Source organism: Myotis davidii, unplaced genomic scaffold, assembly GCF_000327345.1.
Source record: "Myotis davidii unplaced genomic scaffold, ASM32734v1 scaffold30, whole genome shotgun sequence".
In the NCBI taxonomy this organism is placed as follows: domain Eukaryota; kingdom Metazoa; phylum Chordata; class Mammalia; order Chiroptera; family Vespertilionidae; genus Myotis; species Myotis davidii.
Window position 1 is genome coordinate 2807069 of NW_006282874.1, and position 12621 is coordinate 2819689.

At 43.6% G+C, this 12621-nt stretch overlaps 1 protein-coding gene across 2 annotated transcripts in view; it reads right to left on the reverse strand.

Moving 5' to 3' along the window:
* Nucleotides 1-1376: 1376 nt before the first annotated feature.
* EFR3A (EFR3 homolog A) overlaps nt 1377-12621 on the reverse strand; it is a 44907-nt gene continuing 33662 nt past the window's right edge. For both annotated transcript variants that reach the window (XM_015561598.1, XM_006753276.2), the window contains 5 exons: nt 10935-11026; nt 6107-6155; nt 4972-5075; nt 4421-4470; nt 1377-4041 (listed from right to left, as the gene is read on the reverse strand). In XM_015561598.1, the coding sequence (XP_015417084.1) occupies nt 3936-4041; nt 4421-4470; nt 4972-5075; nt 6107-6155; nt 10935-11026 (401 nt within the window). In that variant the 3' untranslated portion in view covers nt 1377-3935. The remainder of the gene's footprint in view (nt 4042-4420; nt 4471-4971; nt 5076-6106; nt 6156-10934; nt 11027-12621) is intronic.

Sequence of the window (12621 nt, forward strand, 5' to 3'; positions counted from 1 at the left end):
ATATAAAATAAATATCAAGAATATACGTCTTTGTTTTACTATGGTTGCAAATGTCAAAAAATTTCTCTATGTGACACGGCACCAGAGTTAAGTGAGGGTTTTTCAAAATGCTGACACGCCGAGCTCAGAAGGTTCGCCATCACTGCTCCAGACACTGCTGTGACACCCAGTTCCCGAGGCTCTGACCGGCCACACTGGGCGGTGGGGTCTGACAAGGCCCGCCACACCTCCTACCTTCTCTGATGAGGCACTGCTCCGCATCAGGCACACGCAATCCAGAAACGTGGGGGAGTTCACGCCAACAGGGCCTTGACCATGAGTAGAAGCCAAAGGCTACACGCTGCCCTGCCTGCCATCGCCTGGTGGACGGGCCTGAGCTCTCCTCCTGAGACGACTTACTGTCGCGGAGGCTGGATCTGCCCTCCCCCGGTGATGGCCAAGTCATCGGCGAATCCTCCTCACCAGCCTTTCTCCATTTCAGAGGTTCCCTGGGATCTCGCCCAGAGAAAGCCCTGCCCAGAGCCTGCCTTCGGCTCTGCTGGAGGAGAACCCAGACTAGGACAGGGCCCTACAGGCCGCCTCTGATTCAAAGTGCAAGTCACAGGCAAACAAAACGGAGAGGTCGACTGGTGCTCGTTCCCCCGCTTTTTCATTCGTGTGAACTGGTACTTGAGGTTAGTAATTCACCAGATGACAGACTAGTAACAGGATCCAACAAGCTAAAGCTGGAAAGAAAGCCCATGAGATAGCACACCACCCCGACTGCTCACCTCACACCTAGAGAACAGGGTCCGAGCGTGGGGGGACTGGCCTGAGTCCACAGGACGGAGGCAGCTGCCAGGGGCTCAGGCCACTCTGCCAACTGGAGGAGGAACAGTAATGAACATACACATGCCCTGAGGGTGGGATTTACTCCCCATCATGTTCCAGATGAGGACTTCAAAGCCCCAAGGGCAGTCCCTTGCCTACAGCCCTTAGACAGGCAGTGGCAGGGGTGGGTTCCAGCCCAGGGCCCTGGGGCCCTGCTTTGCTGCAGCCTAAAGGAAGTCCCTGAGGCCAGCAGGGTCGGGAGGGTCCCAGAGGTTTCCAGTAATTTATGCAGCAAGGAGGCGGGGCTGAAAAGGAAGCTGAAGACCTAGCAGAGAAGCAGCTGTGCTTCCCCATGCCCCCACGCTCACAGGTGACCTTCACCTTGGCCACACCTCCCTACAACCAGCTTTCACTCACGGGTCTGAGACTCCCAGTGGGTGTGAGGAGGAATCCACTCGGCAACCTGACTTTCACTAAAAATTCTCATTTTAGCTACAGCAACATACTGAATAAATGTATTTAGTCAATGTAAAAATAGCCATTATGAAAGTGTACTTAGGCACCAATATTTTGATTTTGTTTTATTGCTCACATATGAATTGCAGAGTGGATTTTTACATTTCAAAAAGCTCACTTCGTTACATTGACAACATATATTGCCATGAATAAGACGAACGAGTTCTATTTTCAGAAAGGAAGAGAAGGGCTATTCTGAGGAGGGAAGTTAACGGCTGGTAAAGTGTGGCATTACTGTAAAAGAGAATGGGTTCAGAATTATTAAGGGTGCGTGCGTGTGCGCATGTATATGTGCCTGTGTGTGCGCGCACGTGTCTGACTAACTTCAATGACAACGAACTCTGAGCAAAGACAACACAAGCATAGGAGGAACATTTAAATGTTAACTATTCAATGTCAAGAAAATATGATATTAGCAACTGTCTACAGCAAAAAAGAAAGTGGTAACAGTTTATAAGAATTTTCAGTATCTACAAAAATAGAGCCATACAGTGCCCTTCAACCAACCCCACACTTGCCGCTGCAGGCCCAGCGACAACACAGCGTGCACCCCCTGCAGGGGCTCCTGAGGCACAGGCCACAGGGCAGACCCGCTGCCAGGGAACCCTCGGCAACAAGACCAGCTCACTAACCGAGGGCACACAGAAGTCTGCTGGGATTTCAAAACAAAACAAAACAAAACAAAACAAAACCCCTACAGAACCCAGCTCAACAGTTTACACACAGACCAGGAGGAAGGCGAAAGCATGACCGGAAGTGGCTGTCCTGTCCATGCCACATGCACCGACCACGCCGAGACCTGGGATCCTTGGAGCAGGAGTGCAAACGAGTACTTTGTCAACAATTAAGATCCTTCTTTAAAAATACAGAAGAAAAAAAGAAAATTAAAAAGACACAAATTTGGCTTCTTAAATGGTGACGCATTTTAGCTGATCAAGAGGCAAATACAGTGACAGCTGCTATAGGATCACGACACCCTGGGTGACCGCACTGTTATGCAGAAAACCAGGGCTTCTTCACGGACATGTACCACAGCGGCCAGGACGTCGAGTGTCATTTTAGAGGTTCAGTGACTACTATCTCTTGCAAAGTGCTTTAAGATGCTGTACTTTGGTTCAGATGTTGAAAAAAATTTGAGCATGCTTCTTTACTTTTCCTGTTTCTACTACATGCCCAGATAATCATAAACCAAAGGTGTAGCATGCCGCTCTTCACTGCAATTTTACAAACAAAAGCCAAAACCAAAACTGGTTTTTCAGTCACAATTTTTAATATGTATATTTTTTATGTAAAAAGAAATAAAATAAAAAAAGGTAGAACTATAAACAAGTTATGTTATATAAATGTCCTAGGAGAATGTTGCAAAGACAATTGTTCATTTTGCCGTGTAGTGGACTCACTGAAATGTATGTGGCTTTAAGACGATACCATGGGTCGTTCAGCACGTGAGTAGACTGTGAGTACACATCACCTTGGTGGCTTAAACCGACAGAAGCTTACACTGACAATCCTTAGCACACTTGATTGCTAAAACCATAGGCACCCTTTAACTGTAATATAACAAACCCTAAACACATATGTAATATAACGAACCTTAAACACAAATGCATACAAGCTACAGTTCAAATCCTACAAATTAAAGTCTGTTTTGGTAATTTTCTGACTATGATGATTAAAAACAATGAACAATATAAAAGTGTAAATTAATGTGCTCTTAATAAAAATCAAAATGTGTGCTCTTCACAGATGAACTAGTAACTGTTTTAAATGTCTTTTTTATACTAAATATATATATATATATATATCTCATTTAATTAATTGAGCCACAGCAAAATACTAATATAATTTCAAAGCACAGTCTGTAAACTAATACATCTTATGATGTAAAAAATATTGCACAGTTCGGTATCTGGAGAGCAAGCTCTAAGCCTCTCACGTAGAATGATCAAACTCTCGGCAGAAAATACAGTATTACAAGAACCAGACACTTTAAAGTATGCGACTGATTTTAGGGTCATATTCTAGGCATATTATTCAGCAAACATCACTACCATAAACAAGCGGAGGAACGCCTATCGCACGTATCACGGTAACTGAATGAAGAGACGCCTGTCGCAACATCGGAAACACAGGGACAAAAGCCACAGGGCAGTCAGCAGCCCAGGACTAGCGTATACTCGAATGTTTTTGCTTTTGCAGATAACCAAAACTAAAGCAAAAATCCTACTTAAACAGTTGTGTAGATGTTTAAGAAATACAAGAGACACTTCATACATCTTTCAACCCTTGAAGGCCTAATTTTCAAAAAAAAAAAACATGTTTGAGAAAAGCTTAAAATATACTGTTTAACAATGAAATAATGTTAAGACCAATACATGCTCCACTTTAAAGCCAACAGGAACCTCAAAAGAAATTAATATGGCATAAATCTATCTTCAAAAGTACTTGAAATCACATATAGTTTCAAAATTTCTAGTATGGTATAAGAAGCATTTGGTCAAATGTACGTTCCAACGCTGTTTTCAAGAAGAGTGTTATAGACGTAAAGTGAAGAGCCTGGCCTGCATTCCCAGGCTGTGACATTCTATGCTGAGGTCTTCCTGAGCCACTCAGTACACACAGAGGTCAGGAAACTTCATCTCATAGACAGGGACAGACTGGTACTGGGCATGCCCAGAAGTAATGGTCAGTGTTCCCGACGGGCTGGGCGGAGGACTGGAAGAGAAGAAGGACATTGTCCACAGTGACTTAGATGCGCTTCCCGTCACAGAGCGTCCTAACTGCTATTGCCCCAGCCGGTGAGGAACTGAGGAGAAATGTACCTGGTTCAACATAGCATTCGAGTGCAAGTCTTCCAAAGCACCCGCTGTCCTAGGGACATTCTAAAGGACAACTAGAAAAGCCAGAGACACCTGGACAAGAAATGGGAACAGACTGGCTAGCGAAGACAATGCCTACCAAGACAAGGTACTGTATGACCTCTTGTTTATCCTAAATGAAAAACGTAATTACTTAAACATAATCAGCTACAAGTTTACAGGGGCTAACCGTTCCTATTTTGTTGTTGTTGTATTGCTGTTGTAACAACCCTTACCGTATGGTGAGTTCCAGTATTTGAGTAAGTCTATCATGAAGCAAATTCGCCTATAAAAGAAAAAAAATGTTAAGAATGAATTTACTGTTTTCCAAATACCCATATGTAATAATACAAATGCAATTTAAAAGACAAAGCATAACTGTAACTATGAAGCTGATGGTACAGAATGCTGTAATATTTTGGTTTTGTTTGTCTCATATAATATAAAGTTTCTCTTTTATTCCTTTCCTAGTCTCACTGGTAAAAACAAACCAAAAGACACACAAAATCACCCAGAGCAAAAGCATTGAAAACCACTGCAAAAAAAAGTATCAAAGCCACATCAATCTTTAACATGCAGCTTGGGATCTCTCATTTCCATCAGCTTCTGTGACACTAAGACACTGTTTAGCTTCACAGCTATCTAAGCGTTGAAGTTTCGGTCCCTGTCTGATACATCACCTTGTCTTCTGCTGATTTGTCTAAACATGGAGCCTACCAACCAATTACCAAGAAAGTTTCCCCCAAATCACACTCCACCCCCACCCCTTCAGCATTTAGTCACTCACTTTGGATTCACACTGTGCTGCTATTTCTTCAAAAGGTGCTTTCTGGAATTTCTCTATCACCAGACGCCTCTTCTCCTTTTCCTGCTCTTCCATCCCATTGGTATCTACGTACATGTTACAGAGACCCGTTAAAGCAACACAGAGTTTCAGGGACCCTTCCAATGACCATAAGAGTAAATGATCTCAAAACCAAAAAGAAACAACTTATAACATTACTTTTATAAGGAAAAAAGCAAAAGGTGTAACATGCTTTGAAATGTCTTAGTTAAGACTAGTAAGCAACACTTATGAAAAACGTTTTTAAATCTCAGGGTTCAAACTACACAGGCCCCTTTTCATAGACCAGCTCTGTTGGCCGCCGAAACAGCAGAGCACGACCGCTTCCTTCCCGAAGGAGGAATCTTCTCTCGATAGCCACGCGCTTGCAGACGAGGCGCTGGAGGAACCTGCTCAACTGGCGCCCGAAGGCACAGTACAGAACACTCTGGCTTGGCCTTTCCCATCTATCTCCCACAATCCGGAAAGCGAGTTTTTATCTGAAGATGATGTATGGTCTAGCCAGCTGCGATACAGTCAAGTAACAAATGTCTACCTTGTCACAGATGGTTATTTTCCTTGGTATAGACAGACTTTTCTAGAATTGTGCGAGCATCTTACAGTGCATTCTGATGCCACCCTTATTTGGTGGCCAGCATGCAGGCTGCACGAACTTATGAGAAACAGGATGAAAACTCTGGGAAGTAATGGGAGAAGTAAGCGCAGTGGTTTTTAACAGGCACAGAGAAGTACAATGAGAAGTGAGTTTGCCATGGGTGAGGGTGTCAGCAGGCACGACAGTGTCACGTTAATCCCTGCTATGTCACCAATGAAAACACCAGGCAGGAAGTTAACCTTCTCCCGAGATCACACAGCTAGAAACGCTGCAGCCAAATTTCACACCAGGCTGGACTGACTCTGTGGTCTTCACTAATCTTGGTATAAAGTATTACTCTCATTTTTTACAACTGTAAAAACCTATACAACGTAACTAAAGAAATCAATTACACATTTATATAGAAATCAGCATATAAACATGTACTAAGATAAAGATAAACTAGCAAAATACTGGGGGAGTTAATGAGAAAAAAAATCTCACCAATTGCTTTCTTTAATGCTTCAAAGGTAATTTCTTCAGTGTTACTAACCTGGAGAAAAGGGATTTTAAGTAAAATAGTTAAGAAAGGTCGATATAAATAATACTTTCATGCAGTTACAAGTCATAGAAGAGCTTTTACAAGATTTTTTCTTCTCTGTGTTGGCGTGATTTGTAATTATACTCCACAAATGTGACAATGGTGTACTTTAGGGGTTCCCAAACAAATCCACAGATCACGGGGCTGGCCGGATGCGCATCCTGGGCCCCCAAGCAGCGCTGAGCAGAACCAAGCTGCAGTGGGGGAAGTGCGACGAGGTCAGAAGCCCCGCCTGCATGGAACGGCTTCATAGGCACAGTGCCTGCAAGCACCCCAGGCAGAGGTTACGCGCTAACTGTCTCAGCCACGTAACCAGTGAGAAATGAGTTCTCTAGAGTCTCTATAAGTTTCGGCACTTCATACTGTTTACAAAGCGAAAATAAAATAATCTAAAACTGTAAATAGTTTAAAAGCAAGCATCCCTACTTTGGGAAGTGTTCAGTGAGAACAGTTCACCGACAGCTTAAATGACCACGTTCTGGATCTCCCAAGGCCCACCACCAAATCTGATGCTCCAGAAACCCCTCTGACTGGGGCTCCCCATCTCCCTAGCGCTCGGAGATGTGCGAAAAGTGCTTTTTGATGAAAGTCAGTAACACTTGGTGGTGCCAGCACGTTTCAGGAAGGATTGTTTTCAGGAGGGATAGGAGATCCAGGACTACGTTATCTCTGAATGAAAATGAAGAAATGGGATGTGAGTACTTGCCTGGGCTCTGGTCATCCCTAAGTTTAGCTCATGAGCTTCCTTTGCTAAGTCTAAGGCAGCAGACTAAGGAGAGCGGAAGCCCGCGCTCTGCGCCTGCGCGGCTGCAATGCAAAGGCCTGAGCGGAAGCCAAGCGGCACAGCCCACGGCCTCGGCTTCCTACTGAGGCCGGGGTTGTCGCTGAAGTCACATTAACCGTGGGGTCTCCGGTGGCTCCGTTCTAGATGTCTGGAGCAGATGTGTAAGATGAGGCTCTGGCTGGCCAAGTGTTTGTATCTAGAAGCAATCTAGTACCTCAATGAGAGAAACAAAACGGTGGTTCTTGTAACTGGTGAAGAGGATCGGACTTCTGACCGAGCACCACAGCCCAGGAGAAAGAACGCCGGGGACTTGCACTTACTGCCTGTTCCATCTGGACAGGTGAGAAGCCAGCGTGCTTTACTTAACAGATCCTCTTCCCAGTTGGTTACTGTCCTTAATTCAGGTCACGATGACCGTCTCTCAGCATCTAGACCAAGTCGTCCTGCCCCTGTCCCTTTTGGTAAACTCCTTTCTCTAACTGGCTCTCAGTTAACTTGCTCTGCCTTCAGAACAGGGTCCTGCTGCCCCTGACCCTCCTCTTCATCCCCGGCCTGGCCGCTCCAGGTCCTCAGAGCTCCGTCCAGGCGACTGCAAGGCTCTCCCCCTCCAGTCACGCTTCTCAGTGACTGTGAGGTACAGCTCTGAAACGACTACCTGAATTTCAGTGTTTCCCTGCTTCCTACCCAACTACATGCAACGTCCTTAGGCTGGTAATAAAAACCTTCTATAATTTGCCTTCAATCTTGTTTCCCCAGATTCCCCTTTATGAACCCTATTTTTAAAAAATTGCTTATAATAGTGTTTAATGATTCATATGTTTCATACAATGGAGCTGCTAAAAACAAGCCAGCTACTCCATTTGGTGCTCAGCTAAACTAGAATCTGCCCCAACTCTACCTGGCGTGCTGGAGTCACGGCAAAACAGGGCAAAGGCACTATCCCCGAAGAGTTTCCAGTTCCTCTTATGTATGGCTTTTGCCTCATGTGTGATTTATAGCTCTGACCTAGACTGTACAACACCCTTGGGCCTGCATAAAATCTGCGATTCATCTTTTTTCAATCAGTTCTAGGTCACTTCCACGGGCACTTCAGTAATTGTGTGGCACCCGGCACAGCAGGCCCTGACCACTGTTGCTGACCTTAGGATCATTGTTTGTTAGCACACATGCAGGAATCTTCAGTTATAATTGGGAAAAAAAGCAAGAGTATACATGTACCAGTATAAAATAGATCTGTTATTTGTCCTAGAATACACAATAATCCTGTTCAGCCAACTGTTGCTTAATTTTGTACAAAGAAAAAGTGAGTATACATACCCTCTCATCCATTCCCCCAAATCATTAAGCACTGACTACCACACCTCTTAGAGAAGAATGAGTGGTGATTCGAATCTCACATCCATTATGCACTGAAATCATGCCTACAGTGCTCAGAGAGAACACTAGAGGTCAAAGGTCATGTCTACAGTGCTCAGAGAACACTAGAGGTCAAAGGTCATGCCTATAGTGCTCAGAGAGAGCACTAGAGGTCAAAAGTCATGCCTATAGCACTTGAATCTATTACTCAACTGGTAATTTTATCTCAGGAGGCAGGCACGCCTCCATTACATTTTAGGCACTTATCGTTTTGAAATAAAGATTTTTAGGAAAAGTTAACATGTATATACTGATAAATAAGGCAATTGTTAGAAAAGCGAGTCACAGTAAGCTAAGGTTTGAATGGCAAACCTTGGAACTGACATACCTCAAGTGGACCAGATATCTCAACAGACTATAGTGACAATGTGAGTTGTATCTAGAGAAGACTCAAGCTTGCTATGGTCTCCACCTAAACAATCTTCTGACTTTGTTTTTAACTTATAAACCTAAGAGCAGATATTAGTTAGATCTGAAGACTGAGATTATGTATGTAAAATTTCAAATAATTTTGATTAAATATTAGAGTGCTGTTTTTAAATGAGCAATTTTCTTAACTGATCCACTATTAGCTAATGTACTTGTTCATGATTTGATATTTTGCTACACCATTAACTGGTGAATATCTAACTGACCCAAATCTCTCCTACCCTTACCATGTAATTAGTTCTAGCCTAGAAGGTAATTTCTTTTGTCTCCTGGTATTTGAACAGTCATTCCTAATATGCAAATCAGATTCCATAACGGTCAATGGGTTTGAAACTCCAACCAGCTCAAGGACATCTTTTAGTAAACAGTTTACTTAACTTATCAAATGCTTAGTGGGAGACATGTTTAACTTTGGACTTACAATAAAGAAGGCTCTTTAACAAGTTAAGAAATATATTAATGGATTAATGTAAAGTTCGTGTTCAAGAATCTTCCCCCGACCTTTATGCAAATGTCTTTTCAGTTCATTTTCTCAAAAAAGGACTGTATGTAACAGTTTGAAGGGCTTTATATATATCTTTAAAAGGAAGAAATACAGTTAACAAAAGGAAAATGGAGTAATACCAGTCAATAAAATAAGTTATACTCTTGACAAAATAAAGTGTATAAACTAAGGCTTAAGATGATTTTCTTCCCTCAAAATGTAACAGCACCAAATTCAAAATCATTACAAGACAGAGGAGCAAGATACCCTCCTCACCAGCAAGGAGAACAGAAATTAAAATGGCTCAGAAGAGGTGAGTTTGGGAAGATGATTTTTCTGGAGCCCTGGAGCCTTAAATTGGCAAGAAACTTTCAACCAATCTCAGAGCCCCACGTTCCACAAGGAGCAGTAACTGCCTCGTGATGCCCTGCAGACAATTTCTTAATGAAATGGGTTAGTTCTCCCCCAATTCAAACTGTTTGAATTCTTGAGGACAAATTAACTGGCGGGGACCGAGGGGGGACGAGAGAGGAGGCTGAGAAAGCATGAATTCAGACAACTTCCTTCCCCTTTTCTTAGATGGATATTCTTTTAATGATTTATACTGTACAAATAAGACACAATGGATAAACCAAGGAGGAAGCTGACTTGGCATGCTGGCATTGCGGCACTGTTACTCGACTATCAAAAAGTCTCTGGTGACCGTGTGGTAAGTCCAGAGAGTGCGGCTGCGCTTCTTCCTACCACTCGGGAGGTTACACTCTCGTGCGCTAGTGAGACAGGAGGAGAGCGTTACATCTCTGAGGGGTCAGGTGAGGCCCAGCCCTTAAGACACAGGTCAGCGAGACAGCCTCACCAACGCTATGCTCATTACACTTACTATCTAAAGTGATAAAAAAATGTCCCTCACAGAAGAAGTTTTGAAAGTTTTAAAGTTGTGAGCATCTGAAGTATCTATTTCCATTTATTCTCATAATTTGTGTTTCACAAATCTTTAAAAACAGGACCTAAAGGCCTCCTAATTTAATGATAGGTCTTAAGTGACATTTCTTTCTTATAAAAAAAATCTTACTTGGTTCTGTTTTCAGTTCCTGTTATTACACTAAGTTACACTGTAAAACCTAATATCACACATGTTACATTATATATCTTTATAAATAGCCAAAATGAGTTTAGTAAAATAAATTACAAGTTCGTTCCAGGCTGAATCAGATTCGTTTCTACTACAATAAAAACTGCTGGCCGAAACCGGTTTGGCTCAGTGGATAGAGTGTCGGCCTGCAGACTCAAGGGTCCCAGGTTCGATTCCGGTCAAGGGCATGTACCTGGGTTGTGGGCACGTACCTGGGTTGCGGGCACATCCCCAGTGGGAGATGTGCAGGAGGCAGCTGATCGATGTTTCTCTCTCATCGATGTTTCTAACTCTCTATCTCTCTCCCTTCCTCTCTGTAAAAAATCAATAAAATATATTTTAAAAAAAAACAAAACAAAAAAAACTGCTGATTTGGGGGTAATTAGAGTTACATTTGCTCCTATTTGAAAGCATGGAGGGCAAAAAATTCTTTTAAATTGATGTCTATCCCAAGACAGCACTGAGCACAAACTGTCAGCAACTCACCACGTCGTCCGAAGGGAGGCTGCCGGGTAGAATGTCCACCTGAATGGACACGGTATCCACGATACTTTTTCTTCTAGAAAGTCGATCTTCATCTAAAAAAAAAAGCCCCCTGTTATATGCCAGCAAGAAATGGTGTGTCATTTATAAACAACATGCTTCAGGTTTCAAAACACTTCAGACAATTAAGACTGTTTTTTTTTTGCTTTTTCTAAATATAAAGGCATCTGTTCTCAGACCCACACATTTTGTGACGCAACCACTTTATAGCCTGGGCCATTCTAGCTTCCTAGTCCCACTTTGGTTATCCGTGGTTTTATTCCCGAGGGGGAAGAGTGACGGACTAGAGGAGGCGAGGATAATGAACCAGTTACTCTCTTACTGACCACCCTTCCCTCGGGTTGCCTTCCAAGGTAGTGATTGATGTCACTAATTGAATTTGGTAGTTGACTCTTTTTCTGGGCACACAGTAGGATTGCAATTATATGGAAGATACGCAGTTAGAATCTGAGCACCACGGAAGTTTTTTCCTGTTTCAAACCAGTAAGGAGCTGCGATTGTGCCATCACAGCCTAACTTGGGCAGCGTTCTTCACTGTGGCACTGCTGGCATTTTAGGCCAGGTAACCTGTAGGACCTATCAGTGCACTGCAGGATGGTCAGCAGCACATGGTGATAACTAAACATGCCTCTGGATTGGTAAGTGTCCCCTGGGATGGGGAAAATCACTCACTGAGAACCACCGACCCAGTCCATTCGACTGAGAACAGACCTTTGTACAGTTGTCCCTATGTGCCTCCATCACGATACAAGCTGTTTAAAGCACTGACCACATTGCTCTCCAAGCAATTCTACTCCTCCCCTGATGAATTAAAAAGGCGCTCTGGGCCTCTCGTCAGATCTTACATAGTAACTTCCACTGCTCCTGACTGATCTAGCGTTCAAGTCCGAGTGCCTTTCCTACACCCTGAGTCTTGTTAGCTCACCTGCCTTCCATACCTTCCTACAGACAGAGACCTCTCCTGGAACTCTTCATTCCCTGCCCTGGACCGCCCCCCCCCCCCCAAAGATTCGTATCTTTCAGGTCTAATCACATATATCACTTCCTTAAAAACCTTAACTATCACATACCCCTCTTACTTCTAGCTACGAAAATTTACTCTCAGTTAGGACTGGTCTTCCCTTCAGTCACTGTCACCTTCCACCCCCACTGGGCCTTTTACTGCAGACACGGAGTTAGTGTCTCATCTCCCCCCCATTCCAAAAATGCAATGACCGACGGATTTGGGTTTGTCACACAGAAGTCACTCGGTTCTGCTCTATGAAGGCCGAGGGATGGAACCAGCACCTGCTCCACATGACAACTGCTCCTGCACCGAGTTCTGAGAGTTTTCAGGTCACTGTTTTACTGCCGGCTAGTAGCGAGCTCACCTAAGACACTGCATTCTTTCTATTTCTCCTCCATGATCATGTGCTTTGATTAAATTAGCAAATATAATGGAACCACTACAAAATAGTATGTGATTATCATGCCAACTTGCTTGTACCCTCCAAGCAGGCCAATGTCCAAGGTCTCACTAGAACGCAAACTGAGCGACACACAGCCTACTTCACCAAGAGCACGAGAAGAATGCCTCGCTTGACATACGATGGCTGGGGGTTGCAGAGAGAGTCAAACTGAAACCTAAGAC